Source organism: Podarcis cretensis (genome assembly GCF_951804945.1).
Source record: "Podarcis cretensis genome assembly, chromosome: 2".
Classification (NCBI taxonomy): Eukaryota; Metazoa; Chordata; class Lepidosauria; order Squamata; family Lacertidae; genus Podarcis; species Podarcis cretensis.
Genome location: NC_137171.1, coordinates 95,139,120 through 95,161,616, shown reverse-complemented (window position 1 = coordinate 95,161,616; position 22,497 = coordinate 95,139,120). Strand labels below are relative to the sequence as shown.

At 43.8% G+C, this 22,497-nt stretch overlaps 1 protein-coding gene across 7 annotated transcripts in view; it reads left to right on the top strand.

The window, feature by feature from the left end:
* LOC307206171 (contactin-6-like) overlaps positions 1–22,497 on the top strand; it is a 195,692-nt gene that overhangs the window by 25,322 nt on the left and 147,873 nt on the right. For 6 of the 7 annotated variants that reach the window (XR_013834298.1, XM_079958976.1, XM_079958975.1 and 3 more), the window contains exon 2: positions 12,386–12,520. Coding sequence is in view for 6 of the 7 variants with exons in the window: in XM_079958976.1 (XP_079815102.1) it covers positions 12,466–12,520 (55 nt within the window). In the remaining variant the exon portion in view is untranslated. Of the gene's footprint in view, positions 1–948; positions 978–12,385; positions 12,521–22,497 lie in introns of those variants that run through there. The other variant, XM_079958978.1, reaches the window with a different exon arrangement.

Sequence of the window (22,497 nt, the reverse complement as noted above, 5' to 3'; positions counted from 1 at the left end):
CATCCCTGGCCTCACCCAGAGGAAAGTTCAATTTGCCATTAACCCAGCTTGCAGCGAATTCCTACACAAACAGCAGAATAGATACACTCTGACTGCTGAGCCTGATGGAAATTGTAGCCCCAAACACCTGGATTGTATCATATTGGTTGCCCCTGCTCTAATATCATTCTGTAAAGTGGGGGAAAACATGTAGTTTAAGGAAAAACATGTGAGAGAAAACCTTGACCTAGGATAAGCAAAAACTTGGCCTCTTCACTTTCTGAACTTTGCCTCTGGATAGTAAGATATTCTCCACGGTTCTTTTTATAGAACTATGTTTTTAGATATCTTCTCAAGGTGTTGGCCACGCTGGTGACTTAAGATTTACATCAGTCTCAGAGTGCCTGAAGCTAACAAGAATTCACAGAGTGACTTAAACCACCGTAATGCTGCCATCATGGGCCTGCATTTGTTTTGTCTTCCTTCAGTTGCGAAAAGTGCAGCCGACACGGCTAAACACCTGCAATCGCCACTGTGAAATGGTCATTAAGGTTATTCACATTACCCCCGGGAAGCTTTTGTGTGACACTGCGTGCCTATTCTTTTTCTTCGTAACAAGCAAACTCAGGTATATAATTACTGTGTTTTGCCTCACTTCAGTTCCATCTGACTTCACTGAGAGAGCTGCAACCCATAAACCCACCGCCTAGGCCAATGACACTTTAATCCTGCTTTGTATTTAACTGATCCAAAGACAAAGAAGGGGTAGGGAGCCACTGATGGTGTCACTTAAGCAACACTTAAGGCTTGTTTAAGGAGCTGGCATGTGTATGTGGGCTCAAGTATAATTGCTGCTCAGGCAAGGAAGAGAGTCCAAGCTGCAATGCAGTGGATGGGACTGTGTTCTGTTGGTTCTCTGCCTCTTATAACCAGCCAGAGGGCCTTCTCGGCAGTGGCACCCCTCCCTGTGGAACGCCCTCCCATCAGATGTCAAGGAGGTAAAGAACTACACAAATAATTTTTGCTGCTGGTATAGAAGTATAGGAAATTGGAACAGTGGTGCAAGTGCATATTTATTTATTTTTATGAAATTGTCACCCGCCCTTCACTGTGAAGCGATATAAGAGTAGGACACATTACTGTTGCTACTACCAATAATAATCTCTTTCTGAGTAGGTGGTGGTGGAGCAACTGCATTGGAATCAGAAGGCCCTGGGTTCAAACCAAAGGCATATTGTGGGGGAGCCTGGGGGGCCATGGGACCGCCGGGTGCAAACTTCTGAGGACCCACATAACAGGTTCCTCACTGAAGCAGGAGCCATGGGGAGGCAAGCCATGTCTGACTGGGCCTTTGTTGCTGAGGCGGCGGCAGTGCCTCCTTCTCCTCATGGCTGGCAAAGGGACACTTGCATGTCAAGAAGGGGGGGGGGTGAGGCTGCTGCCACTGCCCACCGAGGATGAACAGGGAGGAAGAGGAAGGCGAGAAAGCACTGCCTGAGCCATGTGTGTTGCCCAGAGTGCCTCACTGTAAGGACTGGAGGGCAAGGCAACACAGAGGTGCTCCTGGCTTCATGTTTCTCTGCCTTATCTCTGCTCCCAGGTTGGGCCTAGTTTGCAAGGAAAGATTCCCTTGATTAGACACTGGCCAGGGACCCACGTTATGCTGCTGGTTCAAACCCTGGCATCTCCGGGTAGGGTTGGGACAACCCCATCTGAAACTCTGGCGAGCCATTGCCAGTCAGTATAGATGGTCCAATGGGGTGACTTAGATGGACCAAGGGTCTGATTTAATATAAAGCAGCTTTCTGTGTTCCTATACACAGGGAGAGTAAAATGCATAGATTCAACTTGTGAAAAGTAGTGTGTGTTAAGTTGTGTGTGGTTTCTTGGATTGAAGAATGTATATGTTTTTTTTTTGTGTGTGTGTGTGTGTGAACTTCCAACAAATGTATGTATCCGCTTCATTCCCTCTAAGGTCTAGATTTCCCAGGAGTCCCAGATATTGCTCTCCATGTGCAATTTGCATTATTTGTAGATTATTCCAATCCATGTTCAAATGCTCTGCTTTGAAGGCTGGATTAAAATTAGGCATGTACCCATGACTAATTAGCTGGCCTGTTCTGCTCTAGACACCTCAGAAATTCTTTAGCCTTTTAAAAAAAATCACAGTGAGACGTCAATGCTGATACATCTTCAAGTTCTCCTGATTACACCTGTAGAAAGAAGGCACTGTGAAAAGCTACGTGCTGGCACGTTGATCATGCCTGTTGCCTAAAATGCAGGTGGGAGGGGCAATCTAATGCTGATTGTATTAATGAATTCCAAGTACATGAAGCAAATTGTTATTGTGCCCAAGAGACGTCATGTTCAGAATGATTACGATCATGCATATTGTATATAAACTGCAAGGGGGAGAGAGGGGGGGAGAGGGAGAGGGAGAGGGAGAGAGAGAGAGAGAGAGAGAGAGAGAGAGAGAGAATGAGAGAGAGAGAGAGATGGCAACGCCAACCATGAATCAGCTCCAGAGAACTTGTACTTTAGGAGATAACTCTGTATTTTTATAGTGCCTTTTCTAGAAATTACTTATGCCCAGAGGATATGGGTTTTTCTGTGCTTATGACAACTATATTCATTATGACTTATTACTAAAACAGGTTTTATGGTTTGTCTGTAAATGATTTCCCAGCAGAGAAATTGCCTCTTTATATATTATTCTGAATAAAACAACTTACTTCATATTAACAATTTAGCATGTATTTTGTACCAACCGTACTAGGTGCTTAACAGGAAACACCCCTGAGACAACAGCAGGGGGAAAATGCAAGGCCTCCCTCCCAAGACATCCAGTTGCTTGTTTTGGAAAGGATCCAATTTCCTCGTCCTTCTGAACAGTTTGGGGATTGGTGTTCCTGTCTTTCACTGTGGCTCCTCACTGTTAGGTTGGAGGTTAAAAAAATATAACATCCAGTTAGCATGGAACAATTCACTGCTTAAATTTGATCACAGCAGGCAAGTCAGAGAGCAGGGTGAGGACAGAGTGCTGGTGAGCTCTCAAGGTGTTATATGGTGAAAAGAGTCTTTTGCAGATCAAAAGACTTCTCACTGCTTACTGTCTTGGATGCCCTGGGATCTGGTTCAGGTTTGGACCCTGATGACCTCACTAAGGCATACTGGCTTGGTACTGAAAATGCAGTCGTGACCTATTTGACATGACACTGAGGTACAGTGGTACCTCAAGTTACAAACGCCTCAGGTTACAAACTCCACTGGAAGAGTTACCTTGAGTTGAGAACTTTGCCCCAGGATGAGAATATAAATCGTGTGCTGGTGGCGCAGCAGCAGCAAGAGGCCCCATTAGCGAAAGCATGCCTCTAGTTAAGGACAGTTGCAGGTTAAGAACGGACCTCCGGAACAAATTAAGTTCGTAACCCGAGGTACCACTGTATATGTACAGTAAACAGCAGTGCTTTTTTCGGGGGGGGGGCAGGGGTACACATATGCCTAAACATTTTGTGAATCTAAGTTTGACCTCATTGAGGGGCAATATGAGTAGGAAAATGACAGTACCCCTAAACATTTTTTAAGAAAAAAAGTACTGGTAAACAGTGCAAATAATTGTAACTACTGATCAAATAAGACAGGAAGAAGAGGCATTGTTGGTAACCAGTCATCTACACTTTAAAAAAATCATCAACTAGTTATGTCACAGTTGAGCTTAATTAACTGAAGGAAGTTGAAGACTTTCTGAGATTTGTGTCTTTATATCAGGGTGTTTGCATGGTTGTGAGAATGCCCTTGCATGTTTCTAGCCTTGGAGGACCTTAATAGAATCATAGAATCATAGAGTTGGAAGAGACCACAAGGGCCATCGAGTCCAACTCCCTGCCAAGCAGGAAACCTTGATTAAACTGACTGTAGATGTGCAAAATACCTCAATGAAGTAACTAACAAAATATTGTTAACATATCCTGATTTTTTGGTTTAGCATGTATTGCAAGACCACAGTTGCCACAAGCATGGGACTCCTTGACTGGCTTCCATAAATACCATAGACATTCCTCAAATAAAAACGGACAAATCTAAGAAATATATAAGGTGGTAATAGAGGGTTTCATTGTCTTCTGAATGTGGAAGGCTCACTTGACACAAAAGTGCAAAGCTTTGGTGCTGAACTGTTTTCATAGGGTTGGTCCAAACTTAGTCATGCTTAGAGCAGATCATTAAAATCAATGGAACTTAATGACTAAACTAAATTTCTATAGATCTCAACGTGTCTGTTCTAAGCGTGACTAACAGGATTCAGTTCAGTGTTGAGGGTATTACATAAAAGATTGTATGAGAAGTGAAGCAATAGTATTTACAACAAGGAGAAAGCAGAAATTATCTGCATCAAGAAAGCTGAGATAAATAGCAAGTGTGTTTTTCCCCAAGACTGCCTAGGAAATAGCAGCAAAAATGCTAGTAAATATCCGAGACAGTCAAGCTGCCCTCTGCCTTACTCTACACCACTAAAAGCATTTGCAATTCACCCTGTTATGGGCATACAGAAAGTTCAAGTAGTCAAACTGCATAGAGACTGCCTGGGGGATAAAAAAAAAAGTTTGAAAAGAAAAATACTCGCTGAATACAATTGGCATTCATGAGGCAGCTCACATTAGCTGCCTGCAAATCAGGTGTTCAGCAGAGAATAGAGAGATCATATATAGAGGTTTGCTGTATCCCTGGCTGGGACTTTGCTAGATACTGTAGTGTCAGACAGCAAAGAATGAGCATGAGAGAAGGAGAGAAAGGCAGGGATCAGAGGCTAAACGCGGTTTTTGGTGACAATGGGTGTGGGGGAAAACAGGTTTGTAATATCTGCCAGGCTTTAAGAAGGACAAAATAAACCCTGAACCGACTGCATCCCCCATTGACCCCTTCCTTAAATCATTTATTTTTCCCATATTCATGCACTGAAGCAGTGCTTTTCCTTCCCTCCAGTATCACATCATTTTCTTTGCAGTGAAGTTTGGAACCAACCTATGCATTAGCCAGGGGTGTCCTGTCCTGTTTCGCCACCTGAGGCAAAACAGGAAGATGCCCCCTCTGCCCTGCCCCCTGCTTACCAGGGTCGTGTGTCTTGATCAGCTTCTAACAAAATCTTGCAGAGCTCTCATGAAGCTCTCGCGAGGTGGTGGCAGGGGCAGGTGAAACTCGTATGGGGGCACCACCCTGTGGGAATCTGCTACCCAAGGCAGCTGCCTGCCTCATGAGTGGGCCGGTCCTGGCATTAACCCCATGCACAAGTTGGGTCAATGTTATGGTGAGTTGGGATTGGGTCCCTGTTGCCAGTGTTACTAGATTTGCTTCTTTCAGTCACCACGACTACAGCTGTGTGTAAGAAGAGCCTAAGGTGCAGGCTAAGGGGCTCCATGTGATTGGGACATCCAGTTCCACCAGTGCCCCACTGATGTGAAGCCCATACATGTGCGCAAGAGGTCTGCACTGGGGTCTTCCCTACCCTACACAACATGGTTTTTGAAAGAAGCAGGTGCAGGGGGTGGGGCTAAAAGGACAGCCCCACTCAAAACAACACAGTGGAAAAATGCACCGGGGTGCCTGCAAGCCCCCAAAACTCTGAGCATCCTCCGGTACATGCAGCTCTGGAAAAGGCATCCCCCTTCTCTTCCAGTGCACTTCCTAGTGACATATACCAGCTGGTATATGCACACTAATCTTCTGGCATAACACAGCAAGAAGAGTGAGACATCATAGAGCTAATCTACTACAGTCATACCTCAGGTTACAGATGCTTCAAATTGCATTTTTTTGGGTTACGGACTGCTGAAACCTGGAAGTACTAGAACGGGTTACTTCCGGGTTTCGGCGGTCGCGCACGCGCAGAAGCGCTAAATTGCGCTTTGCGCATGCACAGAAGTGCCGAATCACAACCTGCGCATGTGCAGACGCGCCACTGCGGGTTGCGGACGCTGTGGGTTGTGAACATGCATCCCGCACGGATCACGTTCGCAACCCAAGTGTCCACTGTATTTATTTACACACTATGTACAGACGAAAGCATAATGTCGTCCGTTCTCCCCAGCTCTGAGAGAATAAACAGAAAGAAAGAAAAGCGAAAGTACAGTGTAATAATACCCGCTGCTGAAGAGATAAGACTGTCTTCTTTTCCCAGACTCGTCCCAGACAGGCTCCCAGACAGGCATGCGATTTACAACAATCTCATCTGCAGCATCGGAGGAGTGAAATTGCTAACACTGTTGCACTATGCATGCAACTTCAGCCTGACAAGAGTCCTTCCGCACCCCCCCCCCAAGAAGAATGGCTCCTTAATCTCTCTCTCTCTCTCTCTCACACACACACACACACGCACACATGCACACACACGCACACACACACACACAATGGGGAAAATACATGCAGACTTTTTAAAGCTGGGGAAAGCTAGGGATTTACTGAATGCTCAAAGTAGAGGAGGAATCTGCCCATCCATCCAAACCATAGCATATCTGCTACACCAAATTTCCCTTGGATGAATGCCAGTTTCACCCCAGCAATATTAGGCAGATTGTCCCCTCTCATGGGAGTGCCATCCAATCAGAGGAAGAAAAGGAAATTTCACAGTGGGAATGCCACGTTAACAGGAAAATTTGATATGGGAATGAGTTTAATTTGAAAAGATCACGGGGGGAGCATCTTCAACAACAAAAAAATCAACAACACCTTTAATAGCTGCTTTTAAAGAGATATGTTTGTATACATTTTATTCCATTAAGAAGTAAATATCTAAACTGTTCTACACAAGATAGGCACTTCTACTCCCATTAACTCATTTTGTTGTCTCCCTGTCCATTTGCTTAAGATGGCTAGAGAATAATAATTAATTTAAGCAATAGTTATATCCAGAAAACAAAGGATCTGACAGCACCATTTATCTTTATACTTCACCAGAATTAAAAAACAGGCAAGACACTCCAGTTTAAACCAGGCACTCTCATACAATAAATATTACAGTCTTTTGTTTAAAAAAATATTCTTGGTGTAGTTTGACAGTAAATTATCATATGAAAGACAGTATTAGCAGCTGTAATACTAACAAGTATTTATGTTTGTCAGAAAGGTTTCTGGGTCTGCTGGCATTTAATAAATAAAGTTGCAATGATACCTAAGAAAACATCTATCTTTATTCTTTCTTGTCACAAGCTGCAATTTTATACCTGGGCATAAGCTCCACTGGACTCAACACCTGAGACAGGATAGACAAATTGTGGTTCCTCTCTGTTCCTCTTTCTTCACTCCCCATATTTCAACATCTGCCTCACAAATTCACCAACATTTTGGTACACATTTCTCATAATATGTACATTTTTGCCTGGAATTCTTTCTAAAGTATTTTTTACAAGCAAGACATTGCAGCATAATGCATCTTGGATGTTATTTTCCCTAGCACTTGTCCTTTATGCAAACTTTCCTTTATACAATACTGTACTTTTTTGTTGTTATTGTTGGAGAACTGCTTTGCAAAATTCAGACATGTTTGAATGGCAGAGGATAAGCTGCTTTTCAGCTCACACATTGTTTTGGGAAGTGCAGATTACATAGGTTTGCATAAAAAATGTGAACTGAGCCACATTTCTCTCCCATCCCTATTTCCTTGTAGACATAAAATAGGACAGTGCTGCCCTTTTCTTTGTCAGAATGGATGAATTAAAAGCAACACCAAGTACACTAAAAACATGTGGCTTAAACATTCAGCTGTACAGTGGCAGAACCGTGCATTGTCTTTATCACAAAAGGAGCATGCTTAGTTGTAATTTAAATAGACAGTTCGATAGTATCAGCACATTTTTGCATTATGGATTTTGATGTTCCCAGCACAATGGCTTAGTTTTACATACACAGAGTATTAGATCAATGATACAGAATGAAAGATAAAAGCCTCCCAAGTCAGTGTGTTCACCTTAAAAAATGATTGCGCTGGTACAAACTACAGGGGGGAATTTTAAAAATTCAAAAAAAAAATCTGCTCAAAACCACCCTCTGTCTTTGGGCTAGCAGCATCCTAGCTCCTGTTGTTGCATACATAAAATGTTTTTTCTTCCCTTTTGGCAACTCTTGACCCAAAATGCCTAGTAAAAAAGCTGCTAGCCCAAAGATGGAAAAGCAAAGAAATACCAGCAAAAGAAGAAAGGCAAGAAAAATTGATGAAATACGCTGAAATGGCAAAACTAGCTGGAAGACTACGAGATAAGGACAACAGAGACTTTCAAGAAAGATTGGGAATCATTTATGTTATACCTGCAGAAACAATGTAGTGAAACTTTAGCAGGTTTTGATTAAACACTTACAACTATCAAAATAAATATAGAAAATACAACAATGATCTCAAAACAACAAGAAAACAAGAATCATTATACTAGACTCCAAATTAAGAATAACAAAACAAGCAGAAGACATTTTTCTGTAAAAAAAAACCAGAAGAGGAAGTCGAGGGAAGTCGGGGGGGGGGGAGTATTATGAGGATAGTATTATTTTTGTTTTTTGTTATGTGAACGATGTGAAGATGACAAAGATATGTAAAATCAAATAAAATTAATTTAAAAAACAACAACCACCCTCTGTGAATATGTGGTGGATGCTCACTGGATATTGGTTGAATATAAGGATGTAGAATGGATACTTGGTGGTTGTTCAGTTTTAATTCCTGATTGGTGTTATATGCCAATGTGAGAACATTTCTGGAACCTTATTTCTCTGTGAACCATGACCCATGACTGGGGTGAAGGTGCTATGAGGAATATGGGATGGGTGAGAATGATGCTGGAGATCCCCAAGAGTCTAGGTTTTTTTAATCTCCTACCTAGGTGATACAGCACTTCAGCGTGAGATATACACTCATATTTTGACGGTTGCCCAGCATTAAAAGTTACTCCTATGAAACTGATATGTTGTTGTTGTTTAGTCGTTTAGTCGTGTCCAACTCTTCGTGACCCCATGGATCAGAGCACGCCAGGCACTTCTGTCTTCCACTGCCTCCCACAGTTTGGTCAAACTCATGCTGGTAGCTTCGAGAACACTATCCAACCATCTCGTCCTCTGTCGTCCCCTTCTCCTTGTGCCCTCCATCTTTCCCAACATCAGGGTCTTTTCCAGGGAGTCTTCTCTTCTCATGAGGTGGCCAAAGTATTAGAGCCTCAGCTTCAGGATCTGTCCTTCCAGTGAGTACTCAGGGCTGATTTCCTTCAGAATGGAGAGGTTTGACCTTCTTGCAGTCCCTGGAAACTCTCAAGAGTTTCCTCCAGCACCATAATTCAAAAGCATCAATTCTTAGGCGATCAGCCTTCTTTATGGTCCAGCTCTCACTTCCATACATCACTACTGGGAAAACCATAGCTTTTACTATATGGACCTTTGTTGGCAAGTGAAACTGATATAGCAAGGAACAAATTGGGACAGATCTTTTTCCATTATCCTAGCTTTTATTAACAGGGATCTTTATTTTTGTATGCAAGAATATTAACCATGGCATTCCTCACCTGCAGGCCAAAGTGATTAGTACTCACTTTAATACCTCAGGATTCTACCACCTTCTTCTTCTGCACGTGTTGTGCATGTTTAAGTCCTTCTTTCTCTTCACCCAGTCATCCCACTTCCTGCAGTAACTTTGAATTACCTCAGTAAGATACAATCAGGTCATTTCCTTAAATGCTCACTATGGGTTGTATCCAATGCAGCGCTATATGAACATTCCATCAGTGCAAGCATTTCCTTTCCTTTCCTTTCCTTTATTATTATTTTTATTCAGTTTTACACTACACATTTGAATTTCAAACTTTTTCAACTTCATCATATAATGTCTCCATTTTTCTTTAAATAATCCATTTTTACCTTAGTTTTTAGTACATTACAAGCGTTACTCAAATCCTGCCAAAGTTTTTAGTTGTTTACAGTGTTCCCTTAAGTAAATTGTAAATTTACAAGCATTTCTGTTTATGTGATGGAACAACCTTCCCTTCTCCTCCCCTGCAAGCTCCCTAAATCTCTTCTAGGGGATTCCTCAACAGTTTTGGGGGTGGCACAGGACATGCATGGGGGCAGGAGAGGGGCAAATCCTGCTGTGCAAGCAGAAATCATTGCACTGATGGAATGCATTCAACTGAATACCACTTTACACTTACTTTCTTGCACAGTTCTGCATTTATTTTCTTCTTGTATTGCGTTGAACTAAACAATCACTTTTGGTTTTGGGTTCTTCATCGTAGCCACTCCCCAAAACCTGACCACCCAATAGCTCTTTTGCCAGTCTTAGAACACAAGCATATGTAAAGTTGCACAGAAGTAATCCCATTGTCTTCAATGGGATCTACTTCCAGGTATGTTATAGGATTGCAGCCTTTATCTTGCTTTGTGGCCAAATGAATTTGAATCAAGAGAAGATTAATGGATCCATCCTCCTTAATGAGGATTTTCCATATGCACCAAGAGTCAATCCAAAATAGTTTTATCGTTTGATAGGTTTGTGCGATCAAAGCTTCCTCGTTGCAGCCTTGTACAAATTTACTCCCAACAGTAAATTATTAGTTTGCCCTTTGGGAGTAAAGGCCAAGTTGACACCTTTCTTGATTTACTTAATCATACAGTGGCTGAAATGTCAAAGGAAATTAGAGCAACTTGTTATATAAACCCTTGGGAAACATGTTGCTTACTTAAGGATAGCACTTTTATCTGATAGGGGCATTCAACCATCGCTTTGCGATCATGAAAAGTACTTCAACACACACAAGACAGGGACATTTGATTCTACCAGTTCCTCTGCCCCCATCTGGTTCAGCAGTTCACTCCTTATTCCATATTGTCCCAACCCTCAGGAAAAGCTTTCAGAAGAAATAGCAAGCTGGAGGAGGTGGGATTCAGCAAAAACGGGGCTCCCTGAATGTGAGTGGAAGTGCTTTCCACTACCACAAAACCTCAATTGCCTACACATATGCATAGTTAAAGATGTTCACATAGTCTGCAATCCTAAACTTGATTACCTCTTGAAATGAAATAGGAATTACTTCAGAGTAAAGATGCTTACAGAATTTTGTTGTTCATCATTGTGCTGTTAAAAGTCAATGTATTGCAATATACCTGGCCCAAGTGGAAATTAATTATTAGAAGAGTTTGAAACTTACAAATTTTTGCAGTTTTTAAAACTTGGGCATATATAATAGAGGCCAGCATTTCCACACAAGGCAAGCCAAAGTGTCCATGAAGCAGAAATTTGGACCATGGAAGTTCCATGGCTTTTTCAGGCTTTTGTGGAGAGGAGTCACCTCTAGTTATGACATTTCATATTTGGGCAAAGCCCCTGACATGGGACCTCCCAGATGGAACACCTAAATGGTCCCCTTTTCAAATAGACTATATCAACTTTGATTTCATCAAGCAAGCTCATTCTAACATTCCTTCATCTGTAAATATTCGAAACATATTGGATTTAATTTGGATTTTGACACATTGCATTGAAACCATTTCCCCCATCCACATGAGGAATTAAGTACCATCGTTCAGTTTCGGCATTTCCCCAATTTTTGTAGCTCTGAAGAACTGCATTGTTGGCATTGGTGGGAAGTTTCTCATGGAATTGTGACCTCCAATGGTTCAGCTGATTCTTATTTTTGCGTTTTCCATTTCAGAGTTCCTAACTGAAGTTAAAATACCAGTCGTTCTCAGAACCTCTTTTCCCTTCTCAATTTTTTTCCTAGTTTAATAAATGATTCATTTTGATACTAGTTCTTATTTTCAGGCAATGTATTTGGTTTTTCTCCTATCTCCGGAGGCCTTTTTCATGCTGGTTTCTAGCTTAGGAAGTTATCCTAGCTATGTTCTTGGAACTGATATTACAAATGCTGTTTGCAAAAATCTCTGGGGTATAGATTTCTGGGGCAGGGAAGGGGTGGAGCTTCACTTGTCCAGGACGCATTGGATCCACTGCCATCACATGATAGCATAGGCTCCCACCTGGACCTGATCTACCTGTTTTCCAATTTCCACCCATCCACTGTGCACAGGAAGGCTGCAGATGCAGAAGTGGCCCTGCAATTCCATAAAGCCCCACTAGGCTGAGGTGCTGGTGGTGTAGGAGTGTAGCTTAAGAAATTCCAATGAACTGATGGGCGTTTAGCTTTTCCTCTTGAAAGCAATCAGAGCTTTTATAAGCCGTGTGAAAAGCAATGTAACTATAAACAGATGTAAGTTGGGACAAACAATCATGACATCTTTTCCTCCAAGGAAAGAACTCATCGTCCCACAGCACACACAAAAAGGAGGACAAATACAATATTAGGGCCTAAAGGTTGATTTAAATAAAACAAGCCTACATATTTGTTTGGCATGTATACCACCAACCTATCTCACTATTTTACAGGCTATAAAGTAGTGACAGGAAGATCTACATAGTTTCTCTGATGATTGGATGGGAAGAATTTCTGACCTTGGAACGTGGAGATGATGTTGCTATGGAAACTCGTATTTCTGCTACTACTTCTGAGCTGCTTTGCAGGTGAAGTATTCAATTATTACTCTGTAGAAGTCGATTGATAAATATATCACTGTGTTTTATTTCTTAACAGAAATGCATGCATCTTAAGAGGACTAATCTGCACAAGCCACTGGTCTAAGCACCTTGTCATTAAGATGTCAGCTACAGTTACTTATTCCAAAGGCCATTTAACTCTGGCAAAGCTACAGCTTTTTGTGAGCTTCTGTTGACTTTCACTGATGCTGTTGTGGGCTGAGCTGGGAATGTGAAAGCCACCAATTGCTAAGGACTGAGCTGAGTGAGGATGATCTTTGTGTATGCCATCAACAGCTGCAGGTGTTCTGATCTTTAAGTGTTAAAAAGGATATTTTAAAAGAAATTCAGTAGACAGTGGGAAATTGAACATTTTCAGTCCAAACTAACAGTGTGCATCTAATGCGTTTGTGAGGTGATGATTCCCTGTGTGGAATTAGGACAAAATTCCTCTCTGGTTTGTCTTCTTAGGAGCTCATCTTGTTCTGCAGTTCTTGACATGATTAGTTTTACAGAGCCTTAATAAATACTCCCTTGGAGATCTGACAATGTGCTTTCTTTGCCCCTCCCTACTACCTCTTCTTGGCATGTCATTAACATATTAGAGAACTGGTCTTAGTAGACCAAAAGCATGAGTCAACAGTGTGATGCACCAGCAAAAAAGGCTATTGCTATTCTAGGCTGAATCAACATAAGTACAGTGTCCTAATCAAGGGAAAGCATAGTACCACTCTATTCTGCCTTGGTCAGATGACACCTGGTGTACTGTGTCCAGGTGGAGCAAGCTCTGTTTTTTCCTACCCCAGAGGGTAGGACCTGAACCAATATCTTCAAGTTTCATGATAGGAGAGTCTGACTAAACATCAAGAATAACTTTCTGATGGTAAGAGCTGTTCAAAAGTGGAACGGACTCCCGTGGAAGGTGGTGGACTTTCCTTCCTTGGAGATTTTGAAGCAGAGGTTGAATGGCCATTTGTAATGGCTGCTTTAGCTGAGATTTCTGCATTGCAGGGGGCTGGACTATATGGCCTTCAGGGTCCCTTTGAACTCTACAATTCAATGAAATAATTATGAAAGCAAATTCAGAAAATAATAATAATAATAATAATAATAATAATAATAATAACATTTATTTATATCCCGCCCTCCCCAGCTGAAGCTGGGCTCAGGGCGGCTAACAACAATCAAAATAATCCAACGATTCTAAAAACATTTCATTATAAAAAATAATTAAAATCAAATTGATGGCAACCAATAAGCAAAATTCTGTGCAGATTGCCAGAGGAGGGGGGTCAGGCTGCGCCCTGACCAAAGGCCTGGTGGAACAGCTCTGTCTTGCAGGCCCTGCGGAAAGATGTCAAGTCCTGCAGGGCCCTAGTCTCTTGTGACACAGCGTTCCACCAGATTGGAGCCGCGGCAAAAAAAGGCCCTGGCTCTAGTTGAGGCCAGCCTAACCTCTCTGTGGCCTGGGATCTTCAAGATGTTTTTATTTGCAGACCGTTAGTTCCTCTGTGGGACATACCAGGAGAGGCGGTCCCGTAGGTACGAGGGTCCTAGGCCGTATAGGGCTTTAAAGGTTAAAACCAGCACCTTAAACCTGATCCTGTACTCCACCGGGAGCCACTGCAGCTGGTATAGTACCGGATGAATGTGATCTCGCAGCGAAGACCCCATAAGGAGTCTCGCCGGGGCATTCTGCACCCGCTGGAGTTTCTGAGTCAGTCTCAAGGGTAGCCCCACGTAGAGCGAGTTACAATAATCCAGTCTGGAGGTGACCGTCGCGTGGATCACAGTGGCTAGGTCAGGGCGAGAGAGATAAGGAGCCAACTGCTTAGCCTGGCGGAGATGAAAAAATGCTGCCTTTGTTATAGCTGTAATCTGCGCCTCCATAGAGAGGGAGGTATCGAAGATTACACCCAAACTCTTAATGGACGATGCTGACACTAATTGCACCCCCGCAAGAGATGGGAGTTGCCCCCTCAATCCCATATCACCCCGTCCCAGCCAGAGGACCTCTGTCTTCGAAGGATTTAACTTCAACCGGCTCCCACGTAACCATCCAGCCACAGCTTCCAGACATCTGGTCAGTGTATCTGGGGCCGAGTCAGGATGGCCATCCATCAACAGATAGAGTTGGGTGTCATCGGCATACTGATGGCAACCCAGCCCAAAACTCTGGACAAGCTGGGCGAGGGGGCGCAGAAAGATGTTAAAAAGCATCGGGGAGAGAATCGCACCCTGAGGCACTCCACACACCAAGGAGTGGCGCGATGACAATTCCCCCCAAGTACCACCCTCTGTCCCCGACCAGAGAGAAACGAGCGCAGCCATTGAAGGACTGTGCCCTGAATCCCCACGTCGGCAAGGCGGTGGTCCAGGAGTTCATGATCGACCATGTCGAAGGCTGCTGACAGGTCTAGAAGAATCAGCAGCCCCGACCCGCCTCGATCCAGCTGCCTGCGGAGATCATCTGTTAGGGCGACCAGAGCCGTCTCGGTCCCATGACCAGCGCGGAAGCCGGACTGGAATGGATCCAGAGCCGATGTTTCATCCAGAAACCTACCAAGCTGTTCAGCAACCGCTCTCTCAATCACCGTAACCAGGAATGGAAGATTCGAAACTGGGCGGTAATTGGATAGATCTAAGGGATCTAATGATGTTTTCTTTAAGAGCGGGCGCACCACTGCCTCCTTCAGTTCCCCTGGGAATATCCCGGTGCCAAGGGACAAATTGATGATATCACCCAGGGGGGCCCGCACCTCGTCTGGACACGCTCTAATCAGCCAAGACGGGCACGGGTCAAGAGGACAGGTGGTGGTCTTTCCAGCTCAGAGGAGTCTGTCCACATCGGCTGGGGATATCCAGTCAAAGTGGTCCAATACTGGACCCGAGGACAGTCGAGGGGCCTCCAGTTCCTTTATTGTATCCAAATTGGCAGGGTGGTCATGGCAGAGCAACAGGACCTTCTCCGCAAAAAAGCTCGCAAATGCCTCATAGCTGTGTGTCAAATTGTTATTTAAATTTGGCTGTCCTTCAAGGGACGTTAAAGACCTAATTATACTAAATAATTGCGCTGGGCGAGAGCTAGCGGAGGCAATGGAGGCCGAGAAGTAGGACTTCTTAGCGGCCTTCACTGCCATCTCGTAGGTTTTCATAAAAACCCTATAAGATGTTCTTGAGGCTCCGTCACGGGCACCCCGCCATACTCGCTCTAGCCATCTGAGGTCCTGCTTCATTTTCCGAAGCTCCTCGGTAAACCAGGGAGCCCGGTTTCTGCGGGGTCGCAGAGGGCGCTTAGGTGCGATCTCATCGATGGCTGCCAGGAGCTGGATATTCCAGCCCTCAACAAGCTCAGTCAATGAGTTGCCAGGGGGAGCAAAGTCCTGCACGGCCTGACGGAATCTATCAGGGTCCATCAGCCTCTGCGGGCGAGCCCAAATTGGCTCGCCACCTAAGCAGGGTGGGGGTGGAAAATCAATCCTGGCTTTCAGAGCGTAGTGATCAGACCATGGCACCTTCATCAAAGGAGACATGATCACATCTATACCGACGCCAAAGATCAGATCCAGCATGTGGCCTGCTTGATGTGTGGGGCCCGAAACAAACTGGGAGACCCCTAGTGTCACCATAGAAGACACCAGGTCCAGAGCCTGTGAGGAGGGGGTGGCATCAGCATGGACGTTGAAGTCCCCCAATACCAATAGGTTAGGGAACTCCAAGGCCCAGCCGGCCACTGCCTCTAGCAGGCCTGACAGGGTGGCTGCTGGTGCGCTAGGTGGCCGGTACACCAGCCAGACAGCCAAGCTCACCTCGGAGCCCCACACTAGGCCAACACATTCAATGCCGGAGATCGATGGCAATGGTAGAGCCCTGAAAGAACAATCTTCCCGGATTATTAATGCCACCCCTCCCCCCCGGCCCACAGTCCGCGACTGGTGGAGGACGGAGAAACCCGGGGGCGCCATCTCTCGTAAGGTAACAGTTTCCCCTTCGCGCACCCAGGTCTCTGTCACACAAGCCAGGTCAACCCCCTGCAAGATGAAGAAATCTCGCAGGGTGGCGGTTTTGTTGCCTATGGACCTGGCATTGCACAACACCAGTGACGGAGGTGAGTAATCCTTGCTCACCCTACCCTCGTCCCTCGGGATGGGGCGCAGATTGGAAGGGGTACGAGCATATCCATATCTCGATCCCCTTCGCCTATGACATTTGCCCCCACCGCCATACCTCCCTCGCCCCACCACGGTAGCAATCCCAAGCCTCATACCAACCTCCATTTACAAAATAGAGAAACAAACCAAAAAGCATGAAATACTCTTTAAAATAACAGGGTACACTGCGCAGTAAAATTACAAGTAGTATTTTTGCCTGGCATCTAAAAGATGACGCAACAGGCATCAAGGGTGTTCCTTTCAGAAAATTTAAACACGCACCTTTGAAAGAGTTCAGTAACTGGCACTCTAGCACTGAAAAACCACCTGCCAGTTCCATCTTCCCTCTAATGGAAGGTTTATCTAAGGAGAAAAGCCCTAAATGGAAGATCTTAACATCTTAAGGGTGGTGCAGAGAATGAGCTTATTTCTGAAGTTGGATATGTTCAACAAACAGTGAAAACAGGGAAACACTGTTTTGTGGCTTGTATGCAAAGTACTGGTAATGAGATCATTCCATCATCGCAAGCATTTCTCCTTCCTGGTAGAACTATTATCACCTGCCCTCTCCATGGAATATTCTCCTGAGCCTCTGGAGCAGATTTGAGGAAGTTGCAGGGTTGCCTGGGGAAACGAGAGAAGGCAAATCATGTTGTCCTACCAGGATTCATTGCACTAGCTTCTGCCAGGACTATGATTTAGTTGTATGCAGCTCATTCATCCAAAAGTCACAGTTAATGGATCTAAAAAAGTTATCACCCCAAGTAGATAAAATTCAAAGTTTAGGGCACTGTAACTATGAATGCTGGGACGCAGGTGGCGCTGTGGGTTAAAGTCTCAGCGCCTAGGACTTGCCGATCGAAAGGTCGGCGGTTCGAATCCCTGCGGCGGGGTGCGCTCCCGCTGCTCGGTCCCAGCGCCTGCCAACCTAGCAGTTTGAAAGCACCTCCGGGTGCAAGTAGATAAATAGGGACCGCTTACCAGCGGGAAGGTAAACGGCGTTTCCGTGTGCGGCTCTGGCTCGCCAGAGCAGCGATGTCACGCTGGCCACGTGACCCGGAAGTGTCTCCGGACAGCGCTGGCCCCTGGCCTCTTAAGTGAGATGGGCGCACAACCCCAGAGTCTGTCAAGACTGGCCCGTATGGGCAGGGGTACCTTTACCTTTACCTTTAACTATGAATGCAGATGCTGGGGCACATTGCCTTTGTCATAGAATTATTGAATTTTAAAGTTAGGAGTTAATGGGCATCCCCTAATTTTCTCCATGCAAGTCTTACAAAAATGTTGAACAACAATGGGCCCAGGACATAACTCTGGGGCACCCCACATGTCTCTTTTTCCCAGGATAATGAAGAACCATTAGTGAGTTGCTCTTTGGGTTCGGTCAGTCAACCAGCTACAAATCCACCTAACAGTAACCTTGTCCAGCCCACATTTTACCATCTTCTCCACAAGAATATCATGGGGGACTTTCTCAAAAGCATAACTGGCTAGAAAACTTCCCATATGCACCTGGTAGGTCCCTGTTAAGAAAGAAAGAATGAGATCAAATCAGAAGTCTTCTTGTGCCAAGGATTAATGGCATCCTTTAAACAACACAATATTTAAGCTTGAGTGACCATTAGTCTGACTTGGTACAGCAATTTTTATATTATTTGATTCTGTCTTGGTATAAGGAAATTGATCAGATAACCGTCTGGTTCCTGGGCTTTAGCTCTTTAATCCTGTGATGTTTCTCAACTAGTAATGAAGGATAGTGTCTATGTTCCGTGGAAAATATCAGTGAGAAATATATAACTGAAAGTTAAGTTCATTGGTAATGCTGCAGTTTTATTTATGTTTTGCCGTTATGGTTCTGGAAATGGTTTTTACACTGATTTAATTGTGATGAGGTAGTAGCCTTAACCCTGCCCAAGAACAGTAGGCTGACTTAAGGGTGTGTAAGGCAGGACATGAGAATCACACAGCTCTATCATCCAGCATCTTCAAATATCTGAAGGGCTGCCACATGGAGGAGGGAGCATGCTTGTTTTCTCCTGCTCTGAAGGGTAGAACTCAGACCAATGGCTTCAAGTTGCCAGAAGGGAGATTCCGACTAAACATTCAGAGAACTTTCTGACAGTAAGAGCTGTTCAGCAGTGGAACAGACTCCCACGAGAGGTGGTGGTCTCTCTTTCCTTGGAGGTTTCTAAGCAGAGTTGAGATTCCTGCTGTCAGGTGTGCGTGCAGGAGCCAGGCCTGTGACCAATAGGACTTTGCAGGACTGGGGCCTTCCTAAGTTTGTTCTGAAGAGGCAAGGTGTGGCCTCACAGGTGAGGCCGATTGGTAACTCACAGCACCTGGTGGCAAGAGCTGGGAAAGGATATAAGGTCAGCATTTCCCTTTGGCTCTTTGCCACGGCAACATGCTTCCTACCTTGCTGTGTTTGGCTTCTTGCTTCCTGATCCTTGAACCTCGGCTTCTTGACTCCCTGCTTCTTGATCCTCGGACCCTTGACTTCTTGACTCCTTGGTTCTTGATCCTCGGACCCTTGACTCCTTGCTTTTTGATCCTCGGACCCTTGGCTTCTTGACTCCTGGCTTCTGGACCCCCCCCCCCCCCCCGTTCCTGCTCCCACCTCGCCATCTTGCCCCGGTCCTGACATCACCTGCCTGGACTTTGATCACCCATGAACCGGACCGTGACACCTGCATTGCAGGTCCCTTCCAGCTCTAAGATTCTACTATTCTATGTCACTGCTCCCCATAAGCATCTTCCCTGTGAGGCAGCTGACTGAATCTGCTCCACAGTAGGGCTCACCCTGTCTATAATTTCAGGTTCCTTGGTGACAAGGAAGGGGCATTCAATTTTTGGGCTGTACATTTTCAAATCCTCTTCCAAGAAGAGTCTGGTGTATCAGGCCAATGGCCCATCTATCCCAGCATCCTGTTCTCACAATGGCCAATCAGATGACTTTAGGGAGCCTGCACGCTGCACAACAGCACCCTCCTCACCTGTGATTCTCAGAGATTGCTGTTAACAAGATGTCAGATATTGCTGGATCATAACTCCTGTCATCCCTGATAATTGGCCACGTTGAGTGGGGCTGCTGGATTTGAGGACCATGAGTTCCTGACACCACTTAGGGGGAAGTGGGGCAGATTAATACAGAAAAATTCAATCTCTTATTTTATGTAACAAAAATGAGTCAAATAATAAAATGTTTGGCTTGAAGCATGGCATAGCTAATCAATATTATAATAGCAATCAAAAGAACCATTAAAGCTAGAAGATAATGAGAATATAATGACTTCAGTAAAAAAATAGGTTTTGTATCATTCTACCCCACCTACAGGGCAGTTTGATACAAAGCGTAAATTGTATGAGAACGGTAATTTTTTACAAAAAAAAATGGAAAAACATTTTTTATTGTGAGAGATCATAACCAGCCTTACAATTTGTTACTTAAAAACTAAATTACATATCAAAACTAACAGCGTTTCACACATATCATAGATTTTATGGCAGGTTTTCTTAACAAAACATCAAAACTTGTATTAATCTTTCCTCAAACATTAAAAAAAAAACTTTGGAAAAACTTAAAAAATATAAGAACTCACATTAGGTAGTCAAAAAATAGTAATTTAAACAAAATGCTTATAAAAAAAATAAGGCAATTACTTAATGGTTTGCTTCTTTTGCACATTATATCCACTTAAGTCAATAGAAAAAGTATAAAGAGATGATGTTCGAGATGTGCCCTTTGGGAAATTTGGTTTTGGCAAGAGCAAATAACATCCTTGAAATCAACGCTTGCCTTATCTTCTACAATGGGGAAGACAAGATCCTGGTTTTTTCCTGAGATATGACACTTGATAATCAGTCATGTTACATTTAGAAATGACTTTGGCCACGTAGTAAACAACAGCTTTTTTCTTTTCAAATTTAATTAGTTTAGAGATTACATGCAAACTTGTATATTGGGGCACTATTGTACACTACTGGCGCACTTTTATATGTATCAATGTGCCTGTGTCTTAGTGTATCAAAGTTCCCCAACGGACATTTTCAAAAAAACTAACAATTATTAATAAAACCACTGAACTTATTTAAAAATCACTTGTGATCCTGATTATTGAGTGGAATAACTTACCTTTGATATCTTTAAATCTTAACTAAACAATGTAAAACAGTGTTGGAACACTTTTACATTTCACATAATTTTTTAGTTGGCCGTGCTAAAAACACACCTACGCTTGTCAAACGCCAACGGCTAACTTGTGGATGGCATGGTCACAACTATTGCACTCACACATGTATAGACACATTTTAGTGATGTTGTGGCACGAATAACATTTCTTGATATTGAAATATTGCTGGTGTATCAATGTGCCCCATGCATCAATGTGCCCGGCTTCCCCTTACATGATGGTAAGAACATGATCCCAAAAGGAGGGTTATAAATATTCAAATATAAATAAAATATGTACTGCTTTCTGTGTGGACAGTTCAGAAGAAATGGTCTTTTCTCCAATTAATGCTGCTTTGACTTTTATAGGGTCATTATCCAGTTCCCAAGTGTAGACATTTGCCTGACATCGGCCCCTAACTAATGTACTGAACTTGTTATACTTCAAAAACAAAAAAAACTTGGTCTCATCTTAGTCATATTCTCATGATGTGGTTATGCTAATTATAGCAACTACAAGTGAGCCTTAAATTAATCATATGATTCATGACTCAGCAGCTGCCTTTTCTTTGAATAATGAATCAGAAAATAATGCAAAATACAGGGTGGACAAAACTTAAAACAAAGCTAAGCTATATTGTTCATAGTAGAGTTTAGGAAAAACTGAAAATCTCTTCTAACTAAGCACCAACAAACCAAGTAAATAACCTAAGTAAGCAAACAATATAATTCTAATTACAGCATCAATTTGGTTTAAATTTGGCAGTGAGAGATTTTACCTTCTTGGGCTCTATGATCACCCCAGATGGTGACAGCAGTCAAAAATTAAAAGACGCCTGCTTCTTGGGAGAAAGCAATGACAAACCTAGACAGCATTTTAAAAAGCAGAGACATCACTTTGCCAACAAAGGTCCATATAGCTATGGTTTTCCCAGTAGTGATGTATGGAAGTGAGAGCTGGGCCATAAAGAAGGCTGATCGCCGAAGAATTGATGCTTTTGAATTATGGTGCTGGAGGAGACTCTTGAGAGTCCCATGGACTGCAAGAAGATCAAACATATCCATTCTTAAGGAAATCAGCCCTGATTGCTCACTGGAAGGACAGATCCTGAAGCTGAGGCTCCGATACTTTGGCCACCTCATGAGAAGAGAAGACTCCCTGGAAAAGACCCTGATGTTGGGAAAGATTGAGGGCACAAGGAGAAGAGACGACAGAGATGGTTGGACAGTGTTCTCGAAGCTACGAACATGAGTTTGACCAAACTGCGGGAGGCAGTGGAAGACAGGAGTGCTTGGAATGCTCTGGTCCATGGGGTCACGAAGAGTCAGACATGACTAAATGACTAAACAACATCCTAAAACACCCATTCCACTGGATCCCTCAGAGGAGACACAGCGACTGTCCTTGTTTGGCCTCCTCCATCAGCAACCATTCTACACGGCAGTGGCAGACCTTGGCACCTTAAATTTCAGCAGCCCCTTATGCGACACCAGAATCTGCCATCCCTCACCTCTCATCTTGCATTGGACATCATAGCTGCAGTGCCTGCTGTGGTGTCCCTGAGGCTAGGCAGGCTTGGTTGTGCTCCCCTAGCAACTGCCTTTATATATGGCTACCTCAATGGGAGAGAAGCACCTTCTTCAGC